Source organism: Molothrus ater, chromosome 3, assembly GCF_012460135.2.
Source record: "Molothrus ater isolate BHLD 08-10-18 breed brown headed cowbird chromosome 3, BPBGC_Mater_1.1, whole genome shotgun sequence".
NCBI classification, from domain to species: domain Eukaryota; kingdom Metazoa; phylum Chordata; class Aves; order Passeriformes; family Icteridae; genus Molothrus; species Molothrus ater.
This window is the reverse complement of record NC_050480.2, coordinates 7,947,697-7,965,549: the sequence shown is the minus strand read 5'-3', so window position 1 is coordinate 7,965,549 and position 17,853 is coordinate 7,947,697. Positions and strand designations below refer to the sequence as shown.

General features: G+C 40.1%; 1 protein-coding gene across 3 annotated transcripts in view; it reads right to left on the bottom strand.

Annotated features, from left to right (window-relative positions):
* Window positions 1-16,840, bottom strand: part of KIF16B (kinesin family member 16B) — a 139,587-nt gene extending 122,747 nt beyond the window's left edge. For 2 of the 3 annotated variants that reach the window (XM_036381065.1, XM_054514391.1), the window contains exons 1-2: window positions 16,732-16,840; window positions 563-632 (exon numbers count right to left, since the gene is read on the bottom strand). In XM_036381065.1, the coding sequence (XP_036236958.1) occupies window positions 563-632; window positions 16,732-16,778 (117 nt within the window). In that variant the 5' untranslated portion in view covers window positions 16,779-16,840. Of the gene's footprint in view, window positions 1-562; window positions 633-16,731 lie in introns of those variants that run through there. The other variant, XM_054514392.1, reaches the window with a different exon arrangement.
* Window positions 16,841-17,853: the final 1,013 nt, after the last annotated feature.

The following is a 17,853-nucleotide window of genomic DNA, read 5'->3' as shown; positions in this document are numbered from 1 at the left end:
TCATCGTGCTCAAGACATGACAGCTGACACTTCAGCAATACTCACCATGCTCCAAATCATTCTGAAGAAACTACACTCTGAAACTCCTTTTCATATATTAGTCATGAGAAACTATCTTGCAAAAACCAATTTGCTGCACATGGCTTCTCTTGCTGAGAGAAATGTTAAAATCTACCATCAAAAGCTTACAGCAAGGGATGGGTACTTTGGGTTTGGTTCATTTTCATGGGGATTTCAGAAGACTTTTACAGATGAAACAGAGATTTAATAGCCATCAGAAACACACCTCTATTCTATTGCTGGCTTTCATCTCCCACCTAAGTAATGACCTGAGTGATAAACCTTTGAAGAAATGATGAGCTAGAGCCTACAGAGTGATCTTCAGAAAACCACAGTGTAGCAAGTTAACAGTGTAACCTGGTTTCCCCAAAACATTACTTTAACACTGAATTTTAACAACTAGGGGCCATTGACCACAGTGCAGCAAGCATCACTGTTTTGTCCAGTCATATTTTGGCAGCTATTGAGTTACAACTTCCTTTTATAAATTGTGTTTACTCACCTTTAAGTTTGTGATTGTTGTTTTATTTTTTTCCATTGAAATAATAAACTTTGCATTAAGATCTTTCTCCCTGAAAAAAAAAAAAACAGAACCAAAAAACCACAGATTTTAGTAGGTTAAATAAAACATACCACAGTTATCCAGAGTCATATTTCCACCCATCAGCCTGCCACAGTCAATCCTCAGCTTAATTAACTTTTATTTTATTTTTTAATTCTTGTGCCCAATGTTTATTTACTTCTATGGCATATATTTGGAGCACTTGGGCTTGCCTCCAAATTCCTTCATCTAGAAACAGAGCAGAAGTGTGAGGAAACCCATTTCAGAAATTTAACTCTGCAAGTCAATTAAGTGGTTTGTTCTTAATTGGAAGTACTCTGATCCAAAACCCAGTTCAGTCAAATACATACATGGCTCTAAGGAAGGGCAAACCAGAACACAACAATACAAGCCCCAGCTTCTCACCAACATTCCAGTAGCAGCAGTTCCCACTTATCCATATAGTCTAACTAACAGGGACAGAATGTTTAAACTTAATATTTTAAAACTCTTTTAGAAATAAGGTACCAAACCTGTCTTTTGAGTTCTGGTGCATCATAGGAGCAAAGGAGAGAGGCTGTACTACCAACAAAGAATTACACAGGTTTGTGGCTTCCCCAATCACAAGGATGCCAGGAAGGAAAAATTCCAGTTCCAAAAAAGTGTTTTCACGCACTTGCATTTATTCCACAATGCTTTCTGACTGTTTTCAAAAACACCATAAAAAACTGTGAGCTTGGTGTCTAAACCCAGCATGTACCAACGTGCTTGCCAGGGGTGCAATTTCACTATTGTTAGTCATGAGAGCAATACAGGCTGCTCCTGAATGACAGCCTGGAGCACAGCACCTCCTGTGCTAATGAAAACATGCACAGGGAAAACAGAACCACAAGGGAAAGATGCAGAGCACACAACAGCTCCCTCTTCAAATGCTGACACGCCTGTCCCACAATCAACTGCAAAGTCACCTGGTGTGCCTGACCAGTGCAGAGCAAAGCAGAGGGGCTTTAAAGCAATACAGTGCTACTTCACACTACTGGATATTCACTTGCACCAGCACAAAATGCAAAAGAGAAACTTCTTCCCAAGACCAGGACAACCGAAGCTCAGGATTTTGGTGCTTTTTCTTCTTTGTGGTGGACTAGATGACCCAAGTCTCTGTCCTGCAGCTACTCTGTTCATATTCAGTTTTCCAGCAGAAATAGTAAAGAAAAGCAAAACCCATTTTAAAATCTACATTCATGAATAAAGATTAGGTAAACAAAAATGCTTAAGTAAATATCAACACATTAGGTTATTTTCTAGAGCTAATGAAAGAGAAAATTGTAATAATTACAACATTAATTATACAACTGAATTTAGATCTAAACATGGAAAACTTTGAGGCATGTCTCATGATTACTAGATCTAGACTTAAGATACTGAAACACCAAAATACAGCTATGGATAATGAAGAGGGAAATGGAGAAAAGTGTCCAATGGTATTACCTTGCAGGAAATAGACCTTGGCATTGCAGTAATGCAGCCTGTGGATGGCTCCCAGACATCCTGTTTCTTCCACACCCTCCACCTGTCTGTAGCTATTTGTTCAGCAAAGATGTAACAAGTAATTTGGCCCAATTAAATGGTCAATCCTACTATAAAAATTTGTTTCAAACCCGAACTGTAATTGCTTCCTCTACGAAGTCTGTGAGGACTCCAGGCAGGAAAAACCTTGGTCCAGAATTATTGCTTTTTCTATTTTTATTTCTTCATGTTTAAGGTATTCAAGGGAAATAATCAAGCATGTCAGTGTTTTCTTTCCCAGGCCTAGCCAGCTCTCCATATTACTCTGCTAAAGCTACTCAATAATGGAATAATGGTACAAAACATTTAAAGTCTAATACCCATATATGAACTACACAAAATTCTGAGAAGCCTAAAGTAATTAATTTTTGTGATAATATTATTAAACATTATTAAAGAATGAGGATTTCAAAGTTTTAAAAAAGGACCTTGGAAAGCACTAGCCAATAATACAATTCATAAATAGAATTTTGCATTTTTGAAGGAGTAGTGAGAGGACAACCTAAAACAGGAATAATAGGATCAGAATAAATAAATCAACCTAAATGAAGTGGAAGAAAAAATTAACAGGAATCAAACACCCAAGCTTCATTTTAATATGAGACAGCTGCATATAATTTATTGTACACATACAGAGTTTAAGAGCATCTCATAAAAAACAATTTCTTGCTTGATGACAGTTCTTTCCAGGCACTCATTTAATGCAGTTCATCAGGGCCAAGTCACTTCCAAAAAGTTTTGATTGCAAGTTCCACCTTAGTTAAAGGTTTGGGACAGGTTTGTTTCCTCTAAAGGGCAGGACTCAGCTACTGCTCCCCAACAGGTTTGGGAGATAATCTCCTTAGAGAAATGTAGAAAAAACTGTTTATTTAACAAGCAAAGTATTCACTTTGAGAATTTTTCACAGTTCCATAAAAACAATTCTGGAAAAACCTTTATTGCCATAGCTAACAAGGAAAACCAGCAAAAAAGCAAGAAAACTCCTGTTTCTCTCTCTGCAGCAGAGAACTCAGAGAGCACTGCCACGAGCTCAGAGAAAGCTGAAACTCTTATCTCTATGTTTTGAATGCAGCATAAAAAAATTCCACTCCTTCTCCCTCTGAGCCTAGCTTAAAGCTGTAGAACCCATTTCTGAGCAAAAAGACAGATGATGGAGACACCAGCATCATGTGTCACCCCAGGATGAGGTTCAGGCTGCCAACAGCTGTGCTGCAGTGCTGGGTAACCTTCAGGGCTAGGAGAACCTCCAGCAGCCAGCAGCTCTACCAGCATCCACAGGAACCACTTGCCCTACCTCATCCAGAGAAGAGCTTCAGCCACTAACCAAAGATTCTGCCCCTGCAAATTCCAGCCTCCATCACAGAATAACACAAAGAGACCAGCTGCCAAAACTGGTTCACAATTAAGGCTTTGATGGTTTAAGCAATCGTGCTTCCCTCCTGAGCCAAATCTGCTCACACAGCAGCACTCAGGGACAGCCTCCAGGATGTTCTCACTGCTCTTTCATGCACCACGTGGAGCTCCAGGATCACAAGGGACGGAAATGTACAACCCGTGATCCCCTGGCCCCTAACCAAATGACAAAGTGATCATGCAGCAGGCGAGTTTCTTGGCACAGACACCAGGAAATACACCAGCCCAGTGCTGTAATTACCCCTCCAGTATTGCTCAATTCAGCTCGCCATCCAGCAATTCACTGCAAGGAGGAAAGGGGAATGGGGAGAGAGGGGGGGAAATCACAGCAGGGCAATAGCACAGCATTTCCTAAACTCCCTGAGACCAACACAGGACAAAGCTGAATGAATCTCTCCAAATCCTAATCTCCAAGTCATGCCATGGTGTTGATAATATGGCTCCAAGGCTGTAATTAAATGGCTGAAGCCACGTTACATGAACATGTTAAAGTTAACACCTGTACACTGTACACCAAGCAGCACAACTACAGTCAGAACTCCTTGAGGCTCAGTTTGAAAGGAGTCCTCAGGGTATCAGTGACAGCTGATAAGGGTGGCAGCCTCCCCCTTGCTCAGGAGAGCTCTGGAGGCTCCTTGACAGCTGCCCATTTTCTCTGACAGCACATCTTCATTTTCTTCAAGACCTTTACTATGCTGTCAAACCCAGCTGACATCAGCCAACAGATTCCAAAGCCCTAAATGAGCCCGAGCTGGCTGACAGATGAGCTGTGCCAGCTCTTCAGTTTCACCTCACTTCCAGCCAGACAAGAAAACAGAAGGAAAAACTCCTGGGAATTGAAATGAAAAGAAACAGCTTCCTTATGATCAGATTGCATTTGTCTCAGTAAGAAACAGAAACTCTGCACCTATCTGGTACTTTAAAAGAGAATTTTGTCATAAAGCACATTTTGTATGGGCATAGGGTTTTCTGTGATCAATAGAATCTTCAACACTTGCTTATGCAGATTTATGATGATACTCCCATTCCCTTCTACTAGATTTTAAAAAAATGGCAAATTTTGAAAGGAATTAAAAGAGGGAGTTTTGCTAGTCCCAGGACTTTGTCCACCGTGCAGCTGAAACCAGAACAATAAATCCAGTGACAGAGAATGCAGACACAAGGGAAATCTTGTACATGACATGAAACAGAAATAATCTCTAAGTCTATACTAGTACACATATATTGATTCTTGTATGAAGGACAGCCTAGATTAAACACTTTCAGCCATAAGAATAAATTTTACCAGCAACACTGAAAACCAGCAGTTTAATATATTGCAGTAATTCTCCCAAAATATGAACATACAGGTGCCTTTGTGCTGTCTTATGTCAAATGATATCCAGTGTTCTTGGGAAAACTATGCACACTTGCAGTAACACATACAGATTGAGCACTATATTAAATCATGTACCTGACCTGCTTCTTAAATTTTTTTGTAATAATACTGTGGTATTCACATTTTCTGGAAAAATCCCTTTGCCCAGGATTTTTCTCCTGGGAAGCTGAGAAGCCTCAGGAAAAAAAAAAAAAGAAAACAATAATTATCTAATTTGCTTCTCTTGTGTTTTGCTCCTTTAGAATGTCTTTGGAGATTGTTTCATTAGTTTCTGCTGTAAATTCTTTTGACTCAATGGCCAATCAAGGTAAAGCTGTGTTGGGACTCTGGAAAAGAGTCAAGTTTTTACTATTATCTTTTTAGCCTTCTGTAAATATCTTTTCTGTATTCTTTAGTATAGTATTCTTTAACATAATATGGTATCATAAAATAATAAAATAGCCTTCTGAGAACATGGAGTCAGATTCATCATTCCTTCCTGCCACAGAACACCCCACAAATACAATATAATATTTTAGGTAGCCCCACCTTCCAAGAACTCCAATTGCAACTGGTGAGTGGCCACATATGCAAATTTTTTAATCATAAGCAGCGGCAAACTTAAAGTTACTGTATCTACATGCGCCATGATCTCCCGACTAATCTGGAACAAGTTGAATATTCAAGTAGAAGACTACCTCAACAGCAGCTTTCCTGCTTTGCCTGCATACTGACCAGGTTCAGTAATGGTCTCACCAGTGGGAACTAGTGCTGCACAGCTAAAGTTTAAGATAGCCCACATGTGAATCCTCTTCTTACACATTTCTGATAGCAGCCTTTAAGGAAGTGTAGCAAAAGCCCATCTTTGGCAGTTGCAATATAAAATATAACCTCAAACACAACCGTTGATATGAATGACATTCTGTAATTCTGTTGTAACTATTATATCACTATGAAGGTTATGGGACTCCTGGATTTCAGCCCATGTGATACTTTGTGTACTTGTTTTTAATGTCTTGTTTCCTCCAATTTGTTCTTTTAGCTCTGCAATCCCAAGTCAAAGACAGTGTTATCTTAACCTCTTGTGTACAGCAAAACATGATTCAGAAATTCACAGCTGCCCTACAGTGCCCTTGTCTTCTGGGGTAGGATGTCTGCAAATTAGAAATTCAGGGGGAAAAAATTGTGCCTGACTTCATGGCTCTTTTAGCTTCTCAAGTAATCCATAAGGCTTTTCTACTGCCATTTTTTCCCTTTACTGACACACACAGAAACAATCTGAACTGAACAATAAATGAGTTCACTTATCTGAGTACAAATATCTTTCCAATGTGTAAGCATACAGAAAAATTATGAGTGTACTCCAAGTTTCTGTATCTCATTATTGCTTTGTATTTCCAGTATAAACTCTTTGGAGAAGAGTCTTCATGAAGCTAATATTTGAAGTATCTGACTCATCAACAATAAGAACTTCAACCCATCAGCAATTAAGATGCTGAGTGCCATCTATGCTCTCCTTTTGTTAAATAACTCTGAAAAACCCTCTCTCAGTAAATAACCCTGGCTTTGTACTCATAGCCTCTGCAAAACAGAGTACTTTGCTCTTCAATCAGCTGTTCTCACCAATAATACCTGCCTTTCAGACACTCAGACTTCTAAGAGTCTTTCAAGTCCAAGGGCTCAGTTAGGTTAGAAGAGCTGAGTGCTAATCCCATTTATTTCATAACTACTCTTAATTTCAAATAAACAAAGCCTGAAAAACAAACAGACTCACTTTTCTCTTACTTCAATTCCTCAGGAAAGCTACAATTCAGAGAGACTTTCCACCTATTTTTCTTCTGGTCTCAGGGAATTCTCAGTAAGAAGCAGGAGATAAACGTATTTTCTTGTTCATCATTTCAGTGATATAACATGCATATGTAACCTGGCAATGTTTGGTAATACTAAAATAAATGACTTGGAAAACACTGTTCTAAAACCAGGCTTTTAAGTTCAAAATGCTTAAGACCAGAAAGTTTTGGGGATTGCAAACCACATGAGGCCACTCCAAATACACTGCCCCACATGTGTCCATGCTACCACTGTTCCAACCCCACTGGCATTGGAAAGTCTTTGTTCTTCAATGCTATGGAGGGAGAAGGACCAAACAAGGTAATGACTGTGACAAATCCACAGGCTTGAAAAACTTCTGAAGTATTTGCATTAAAGAGGATAGAAGAATAAGCACATGTAAGCAGAGGCTCTAACCTGACCTCTGATGGTTTATGGAAAATTAACTGTCACTCCCAGCTATTCACTCTTCAGTAACTGGGAGTCCAGTGCTTGGCTGAAACCCATTGGAGCTTCTTCTGCAGGACAAATCTATCAGAGATATTTTTGCCTGACATCCCAGAGAAATGATGAGGAGGACTCCATCTTATCAGAAGGCTAATTAATTACTTTAACATACTATATTATTCTATATTATATTACATCTAAACTAAACTTGCCAAGCACTCAACTGCACTTCCTGCACAACCTCTTGTCACTGTCAGTGACAGTCCCAAACACACACCTGGATTCCACTGATCAGTGAATCAAAACATTCACACCAGAATCCAATTACTAATTCCCTTCAGGTAAATAATTTTCCACAATGCATTCCACTTCTGAACAATGTGGGAGCAGTAAATGAGATAAGAATTGTTTTTTCTTTCTCTGAGGTTCAGAGAATGTGAATCCCAGAAATATTCTTGGGAAGTTGTGCCTTGCTTTTCTCTGTGAAGGGAAATGCAGCTACACAAGTCCTCTCCAGTTTTGCTGCTCACCAACACAAGGATAAAGCTCTGCACTTGGGAACTCTCCCTCCTGATCCATCTTCTTTGCTACATGAAAAGAGCAAGATCCAATTTTAAAGACTGCATACCCCATTTATTCTCACTTCTGTCTATAAAGCTGTGCAACAGCCACTGAAGAGGAGGTGTGAGACAGAATGGCAAGCACAGGAGCTACTTAACAGTCAGCCAGGTCTAGTCTTACCTTCCCATTGAAGCATGATTTCCTCCAATGACTTTCTTAAAACGTATTAGCTCTATCCAACTGCCTGAGCCTCAGAGATTCTTACACAACCTGCACTATCTCACCAGCAGTAATTCCTTAGGTACTGTTTAAGCTGATCCATTATTAGCTTCATTCCATTACTCCAGAGATATTTAGAAGGAGCCATAACTAAGTATTTAATTTCTCTTTTCAGCATTTAAGCCCTGAAAATAGATTAAGATTTGCATCTCCTAACCTATTCTGGTAGTTATAACACACAGAGTATACACGTAGCTTGATATTCTTTGAATCAAGGACTTCCCATCATTTTTATTGATCTTTTCCAATTTAATTCAGATAATGAGGTTCCAGAAACAGGATTTTAGGAGATATTAACACAGGGGTTTACTGCGGGAAGCACCAACCACAGCTTCAGTGCTTGGCTCTGTATTTGCAAACAAGGATTACACTGAGAGTGCAGCTCACCCCTAAGTTCAGATCCATTGCTTCTAAGCAGAAAACCTCCAAAGATTAACCACTGAGAGAAAGGGCATACAAAGAAGAGGAAAACAAGTCACTAACAATTAAAGACCATGTACTTCAGCACAGGTGAGAAACTGTAGAGAAACAAACACCAGAGAGTGCTGGCATTCTCTAGTGCTAAGCCTGTAACTTTCAGTTAAGTTTCTCTAACCCCTAAGTTTCAGCTCCCTTGAGCACTGCTGACATTTGCTATTGTGGAAAAGCCTAAGGAGAGTCCAACAAGTTTCTCTAGAATATCCTCACCTGTGGCATCCAAATTCCCAGTCACCTCTTATCCTTGCTGATGGCTTCTCTATTTGACTTAACTCCTTATTTTAGCAAAGCCCACCCTCCTCAGACCCTGCTCCTTAACCCAGCTGTCCAGTACTGTGTTCTACCACCCCTTACCAAACACATGCTTAGACCATCTCCAATTTATGATGCTCTTCAGAAGAGCATCTGTTCTGCTTTACACATGCAATGTTCTCCTTAAACTCCTGAGTAAAATAACTTGGGTGTTTTTTCCTCACCTCCCAACTGCTTTTTCCATTCCTACTTAAACAGACCTGAACTATTTAGATATCACTATTTACTCTTACACATACAAAAAAAAAAAAAAAAGCCTTAAAATGTATTGATTGTAAGATTTCTGACAGCTCTTATTCTTATATATGACAACTAACACTTTTCTGTAAGATCACTAGGCTCTGGGGTTTTTTGGGTTTTTTTTTTAATTTTCTAGTCCTTTGAGTCAATGCTCTGCTGTGAGCAAGTTGTTACTTCTACTTCAGTTGCTTCAAGAGCAGGTTCTCCAGCCTTTCCTCATTTTTAATGGTCTGTCTACAGCCTTATAACCCAGCTTACTACACCCCTTTCTCAAATATATGATCTGTCTAGATACCATACCTCACAATATACAACATCTATGATTCCCAGCAAACACTCAATTGCATCTTCATTCCAGAACGACAGACAGCAGCAGCAACAACAGCCAAACTACCATCTCTGAGACTTCTATAATCCTGACAGCATTTTCACCTAATCACAAGTGTTTATGTCATTATTTATTGCTGATATCTGTTCTCAAATAACACATTCTCACCATGTCTGACATCAAGTACCACCAAAACCAGGGAGCAACAGTCCCTGCAGAACAGGTACATCTGCATGTCCTGCTCACCTCTCTTTACTCTCAAGTTTTACATCTTGAATACGTGGCCACACAAAAATCATGTCATTTCACCTACAGGGTAAGACACAGGTCAGATTCCCCACTGTGTAACCCCCAGCTGAAAAAGTACCAGGTAGGGATTATTAAGGAGAGATGACATGGACATTGTCAGGCTGCTGTTCACTCTCTGCTCCTCCCTGCAGTAGAGGATCTATCCTGAGAAGATTCATGACCATACTGTAGAATAAAACTCTTCCTACAGTTCCTTCCTTTTGAAGAGGTGAAAGACAGAAAGTAAAAACATTTCTTGATGTATCTTACAAAACTAAGAACACTTTTCTTTCAGCCTTCAAGCACTCTCAGTACCAAGTTTACATGATCCAAGAGCATGGATCAGTCTACACCGTTATGCACTGATCCAGTGCCAACAACAGCAGCAGCAGCACACTGATGAAGGGATTTACATGTACATGTATTCACAGGATAATTTCAGGGAGAGAAATGTTTCTCCTCTGAAAAAAAGGAAAAATCTGCCAGAGGTTATGAAATATGTTCAAGGTTCTGAACACAAAATGTGGCAAGGTAAAAAAAGCCACATTCAGAACAGTTAGTTCATCTTGCCAACTCAGTATCAAAGTAAATTTTTACTGGATTCAAACTCAACCACATAAAAAGGCAGAGGTAGGACAGATATACATTCACCCCAGGCACACCAGAGCCTCACCTTATGCTTAAGGATCTTTCAACTTCTTTCTATAGTAGAGGAATTGTACACGATTATAAATCAAACACCATTATTAAAATGGAAGTTCAAACAGTTACCAGAGGAAACAGCAAACTCAGCTCGCTGATAAAAGGCTTATCCTCATTGGTACAGTAGTTCAGAAAGTGACAGTATTGCAACACTTGGCCATATCTAAGCTGGGAGTTATGTTATCTGAGATCACTCTGGACACCTCTAAAGAGCAACAACCAGTAGTGAGTGTTTGGAAACAGCTGCAGTAAAAATTTCCCTGCATACTTCAGAGACAGATATGGTATTTAGCTATGAGTCCCTTCCTTCTAATCACTCCATCATTCCTCATTTCACCTGTGATACATTAATGTTATACACATTTTGTCAAAACACTCTCTCTTTATAAGCTTATGAAAATTTAAAATGTACACAGTGACTTGAAAATGAAAAATATACAGTAACTCGTATTTAAAAACTTGTAATTTGAGACCCCAATTCATTCCCTCTTCCCTGCATTAACAATCTCATAATACATTTTCCATGCATGTTTTTTTGCTTCCCTTCTCAATTCTAAAAAGCATGGCTATTTAATTATAAATTTCATACTCCCAGTAAGTTCCTATCTAAACTACTTGTAAACATTTAGAATGGAAACAAAGAATTCAGCTGGCTCTTCCCTGTTTATTTCTTTTTCCTGCTACAAAAACACTCCAGTCACAAGTTCCTTGTGAAACAAAACAGCTTTTTTATATCTCTGTCTTTTGCAATGCTCTATTAATGGCTCATTGCTCGAGCCATTGAAAACTCTGCTGTTGATACTACAGCCTGGATTGTGCAAGCAGATAGTTTTAAAGATAAGATATTGGTTGTAGATTTCCCAAGGCACTCTGCCTCCAGCCCTGCATGCAGAGAAGTTGCTCAGACTTACAGGTGTAACTCAGAGGTTATCCAAGAGGGCCAACCTTACACCTAATGAATAATCACACAGACTGTATTTGTGAATTAAAGGATCAGATCTTAACCCAAACAAATCCCAGAGTCACTCAAAAGCTGTCTCTATGCAATAGAACATACTTCCTCTGTCTCCCCACTACCAAGGAGAAAACCTTTTAATCCTCATGCAATAATTGTGAATGGCTGCATAACCACATAGAGCACTACAGTGTCTGACAGGTACTTCTGCCATTGGTCACCTCTGTTTGGAGAGCAAATCCAAGGAGTGTGTACATCCAGGGGAAAAAAACCTGATCATTTAAACATGAAATCAAATTAGAATTTCTATTTCATCATATTGGCAGTAAGAAGAGAGCTGTAAAAAAGTCTAGGCAACTCATTTAAATGAACATCTAAGCATGCTGAGAGCACTGGGTAAGCACAGAGAAAAACTTACTGCAATGCAGACCCATCTTCTGATGTCAGCTGCACCTCTGCAGGTAAGGACAGCACATGACCCTCACTAAGTTTGTTCACCCAGTTAAGCACAATAATTGGTTTATGCAAATACAAGAAACAGAGGAAACAGGATAAAAATCTGAAAAAGCTTGCATCCCTCTATCATTCCATGAATTAAAAGCCAAACAGAACAGAGCTATCAGGTGTAAGAATTTGAGACCCACAACAATTTAGTGGCAGTATTTAGAAGAATCAAGTTGACATATCCTTTACTAAATATCAAAACAGTTTTTCTTATTTGGCATATTTTAGATGATTTTATTTAACTGACTGTCTTGGGGTGAGTCATAATGATAATGTGTTATCATCTTATTTCAAAAGTCCCATACCTTCTCAGTGGTTTCTCACAGGCAGCTCCTCATAGCACTGACTCCTTCTTCTTCACAGCACAGCCAACAAACTCCAACTCTGCTCTCACCCAGCTAACCCACTCTTTTGTAGCACTCATCATTATTGGACACAGCTGTGGCCTACTAAGGGCAGGCCTGTTCCTCATCTTTGGTGATTTGTACAGCTGCAACTCCTTAGGTGTGAGACTGCCTTCTGCACTATCTTTATTTTCTTACATTCTACCCCTCCACAATAACGTACCCTGTAACCATCTGAGGAGCATACACTCCTCCAATAAATAAATAGACTGCAGTGGGTGGTATATTTATTTATTGGAGGAGTGTAGGCTTCTATACATGTATCTACATTCATCCATCTGTTCCTGGATCTTTAGGGCCCTGCAGCTGGGAATCTCAGTGGGGTGGGGGGCTTAGGAAGTTGGGATTGGGAGTTTTAGGAAGTTGGCTTTTGGAGCAGGTGTTTTTTAAAGCTGCCCACCCAGGTTCATGGCTCTGCACGGCGCGGTGTTTGCTTCACACGCGGTTCAATTTTTGCTCAAGCTAAAGCTTTTTTTATCTTTTTTTCTTAAGTAGTGTGTTAAATATAGTTTTAGGTTATAATAAAAAGTTAAAATAGAAACTATGCTATGTAGGATACTTTTTTTCTAAAGAAAGGATTCACACTGAGATAGCAGCCACAGGACACCTAAATCTTTCAGAGAAAGGGAATTTATTGCTCCATTAGCAGAAGAAACGAACTTCTTCCTGCCTTGCTCAGGCAGGTGATGCCATCAAGATTAAGAGGAAGAAGCTGACACTGACCAGACAGAATCCTGTGTTTGAATGGAATTTATCCATCATGTATGAGGTGTATGAATATGCACCAGGCTGTTGCTTTTAAGGGTTAATCCTCTGTTAACGTGGGTCCTTTTTCGGGCTGATTTTGCCCAGAAAGAGGTACCCAGACTGTCCATAACTCTTTGTTTCTATTGTCTCATATTGTCCTAATCCAAATTGTCCAAATTTTTATTACTCTAATTGTATTACTATTTTTATAACCATTTGATTACTATTAAACTTTTAAAATTTTAAAAACAAGTGATTGGTGTTTTTCACATTCCAGTGGGGTGGTGAGGTCTAGCAGTTTGATATTTAGCAGCTGTTTACTTTTTTTTCCTACTTGTTGGCAACCTGTTTGTAAATAAACCGTGGTTTTTTTAACTTTCCTCTGTTAGTATTCATTTCTTATTGGTGGATAGAGATTATTGGAATCATAAAGGAGATAACTCATTCCAGCATCTTCTTCTTTAAATTGTCTCAAACCAAGATACTGATAACTGAAACACTAATTGAATTCTAGTTTACATAAAGAAGAAACATGACACAAAATGGAAGCAAGAAAATACTACTCTGAGTCTCTCTTTTAAAGACTGTGAACAGATGAAAATAAAGCAGTGCATTTATTTGAACTGTGCAGATGCTATGCATAATAAAAAATAGAGAGCCAGAATTAGGTGAGGCCTATCAGAATCCCAGCTATCACACTATGCAGAAGACAGTGACTAGTAACCAGTCACCCACAGTCATCTGTTCAGTATGTGAGCAAAAAGTGCCTCAAATCTACTTACACTTCTCAACAATCCCATCTTAGGAATGTTTCTAGTGACTGTGTTGGGAAATGAACCTTAGAAATGATGGTGACCAAATCCATTACTTTACCAAAGCAAAATGTACCAAGCACCCCAGCTCCCTCCCCTTCTATCCAATGACAAAAACCAAGGCTTCAGCCAGCTGAAGGTTTTCTGCTGCCTTTACAGAAACTTACAGCAATAAGCACAGACTTAAAGGGCTGTCATGGCAATTCAGTGTTGAATGGGGGAAACCAAGGGACAGATGGAGACTCACCAAGTGACTTTCTAAGCTCATGTTACAGCTGGTTTCAAAGCAGTAACTGTAAAGCCATTAGACACACTTTCATTACATTATGCAGAGATAGAATCAAAATATTTCAGTATAACACAATTTGGGATGTTACTCCAAGAAGAATGGTTAAGGACTGAAATGGTTAAGGACTTGACAGGCCAAGTCAGAGAAAATGAAGACTAAAAATAAATCACAGAAGAAGAAAGCAAAAAGGTTTGTTAGCTAAGCAATAGAACAGTAAGTAATCCTTAAACAACCCTCTCCCCCTCACGTTTCATTCCAAAATCCTTGTTCATGACTTAGCACACAATTAGCAGTGCTGTGACCCCACACAGTGCAACTGCTCCATAATGCAGGAGTCTTCCTATAACCATTCATCAACTGTGCCTTCTCTAATTAAAAATGACTCATAAAATAAGCTGCACTGTATTATTAAACTTCAAACAAACCAAAGCATATTTAACTAAATTAACTCCATGCAGTGTCATGGTAAGGATTTTGAAATGTAGTGCTGGAGAAGGAACACCTGGCTGTAAAGATCCTTTGAATAGGAGGAAAGGCTTTTCCCCTGTAAAATTCTCCAGGGACCCAAAAAGGCAAAGAGAGCAGAGCTGAGAGAAGACACATGCAAGGGAACACTTGCCAAGGTGCCCCTGCCTTGGCAGGGGGCTGGACTAGATGATCTCCAGAGGCCACTTCCAATTCTAACAATTCTGAGAAACCACTAAGAAAAATATGATTACTGCTCCTGGCTTGCAGTTCAGCATGCCTTTCCTACTGCAAGAAGAAAAGCCAGGCTTAGGGTTAGTAGTTTTACAAAACCCAGCCTAAGTCCAGCAGTGACTGACAGGAACACCAGTGACTCCAGTGCTGGGTCCCACACCAAACACCAACTGTGCCTCTAAAAAAAAAAATCAACACTTAAAAGCAACATCCCAGGGCACTAAATCCAGCTTCCTTATAATGCTTCATAAACACCTAACAGCATCCCATAAACTCCAAGGTTTTAGCAGCTTAAACTGGTAGGTTCTTCACAGTTTGCATGGTCAGACACCAGATTTCAGAGCAAGCCTGCCTGCTGCCACACAGCTGTGACAAAAACCATTTTCTCAGCTTGCCCCTTGCACCACACCCAGCCTCTGTCTGCCTTGCTCTTAGGTTTGCCCTATTCCATTGTGTCACAAATCATTTCCATCATTTTCTTGGTATGCTCAGATCCCGTCCCATCCAAGTTATCCTCCCACATGCAACAGAGTCACCATGTCCAGAGCCTTTGTGTGATATTCCTTTACCACAACACTTGCAAATTTACACTCACAGTCCGTGTTTCCACTGCCTATCACAATTACCACCCCTCTCTTCTGCCATGTGCTTTCCATTCCTGCGTCTCTTTTGTCTCTTAGCAGACCACAGGTGCACTCCTCCTGCAAAACTTCTCCATTTTACCAAAACATTGAACATAACAAATCTTATTAATACCCTGAAGACCTATGCTAACTGTTGTCAGAGATTCTTGAAGGAAAAGTGGAGTGTATATATAGAATAATTTTTAAAATTTTTAAAAACCATATGGTTAGACCCAAGAGAGAGGGCAGGGGGAAGCAAAAGGGTGTGACAAAATTATTCACCAACTCAGACCTCCAACCACCTAAATTATTCAAAATCAACCTGCAATATTTTCCACTTCCTACCTTCATCAGCTCTATTCTCATAAGATTTGTCTTTCCCTCGCTGAAAACAACAAGATATGGAGCAGCTTTCAGAATGTGGCAAATTGTGTGTTTTAAACACCTGAATCACATCCAGTGAAAGGAACAGCAGGAGCCTGATGGGCTGCCTGGGCTTTAAACCACTTTTCTTTCGAACTAACTACACAAATTCAGAACAAGGGAAGAGGAAGAGCACTGGCAGTAGAATCAGACAATTTTCCACATAGTATTCCTAAATGAAACCATTAACTCTGTCGTGCATATTATGCACATATTTCATGAAAGAAAACGGTGTTTATTTTCCAGACACATCTCAGGAAGTGGGTAATGAGCTCCTGTCCATACAGTAAATGCAGCAGACTGCCTGGCTTATATATAGATATAGATATAGAAAGATACAGGTAGATACAGATAGATATATAGATATATACATATTTTGAGCATAACCTGATAACTTTTAACCACGATGGCTCCCAAAGAACTAGACAACAATCTCTCTCTCTCAAGCAGCTAGAGAAGGCTGCTGTTTCCAGACAAAGTAGGTCTCTTTCACATTTCAGAAGCCTGACTACACATCCTTGGCAGGTCCCTCCTCTCAGAGTTTTCTATCTTCACCAGAGTAACTTTTCCGTCATTACAGACGGACCAGAGCAATGCAAAAGGACCAAAACAACTTCCCAGGCAAGGACCCGCTGCTCTCCGCTCCACCGGGAGCCACTTCCCAACCTCCCGGGGAGGAGAAGAGCTCCAGCAGCTGCTCCAGCTGGGCAGAGCGGCTCGGCCGAGCTCCGGGAGCCCCTGAATTCCCGGCAGAGCCCTCGAACTCCCGGCAGAGCTCCGCCCCCGGTGCGGCTGTCACCGCCGGGACAGGGAGCCGGGACACGGCGTTCACCCCTTGTCAGCGACACCGGCTCCGGGGCGGCCCCACACTCACCTGCGGTTCATGGGCCGCACTCGCACGGCCACCTTGACGGAGGCCATGGTTCATCCCGGCCGGCCCGAGCCGTCCCTCGGCACCGCCCGCCCGCCTCCACCGAGCGAGGCCACCCCCAGCCTAGGCCCGGTCGCTATGGCGACCGCCAGCCTGCCCCAGCGCGCCGTACGGCGGCCGCGCAGGGACAAAACGCCTCTCGCCGTTGGTGTGCCCGGCCGCGCTGGGGCAGGGGAGGAGGAGGAGGAGGAGCTTTGAGAGGAGGGGCAGAAATAGGAACCGAGGGTGGGCGTAGGGGAATTTCTCCGTAGGGCCACCCACCGCGGTATGTTTATTTATTGGAGGAGTGTATGCTTCTATACATACATACATAGATATACATACGTATACACACAGACATATACACATATATCTACATATATATATATATACACACATATATATATACACACACGTTCATACATATACATACACATATAGTGATATATATGCACATATATCATATATACACACATACATATATACATACATATATATATCACAGAATCACAGATTCGTTTGAAAAAGACCTCTGAGATCATCGAGCCCAACCTTTGTCTAAACACCATCGTGTCAGCTAGACCAGAGCACGTCCAACATTTCCTTAAACACTTCCAGGGACAGTGACTCCACTGTCTAATCACCCCTTCTGTGAAGAAACTTCCTGAAGTCCAACATGAGCCTCCCCTGGTGTGGCTTAAGACCCTAAAGGGGTCAACCTCACCTTGCTACAATCTCTTGGGTTATATATGGAAACCTCTTGGTTATATATGCACATATGCATATACATACACACATATATACATATATGTAAATATATGTATACATATACAGCCCTCTGTATATTTTTATATACATATATATAAAAAAAATTATTTATATTTATATATATATAACTCCCCATTGTACACAGAGAGAATTTTTTATATATATTTAATATAGAGAGCATATATATTATATAATATATATGTATATATTTTTATAATATAAAATATATTTTTTATAGTGTTATATATATTTGATATAGAGAGCATATATATTATATAAAATATATATATACATATATGTATTATATATACCTCTATC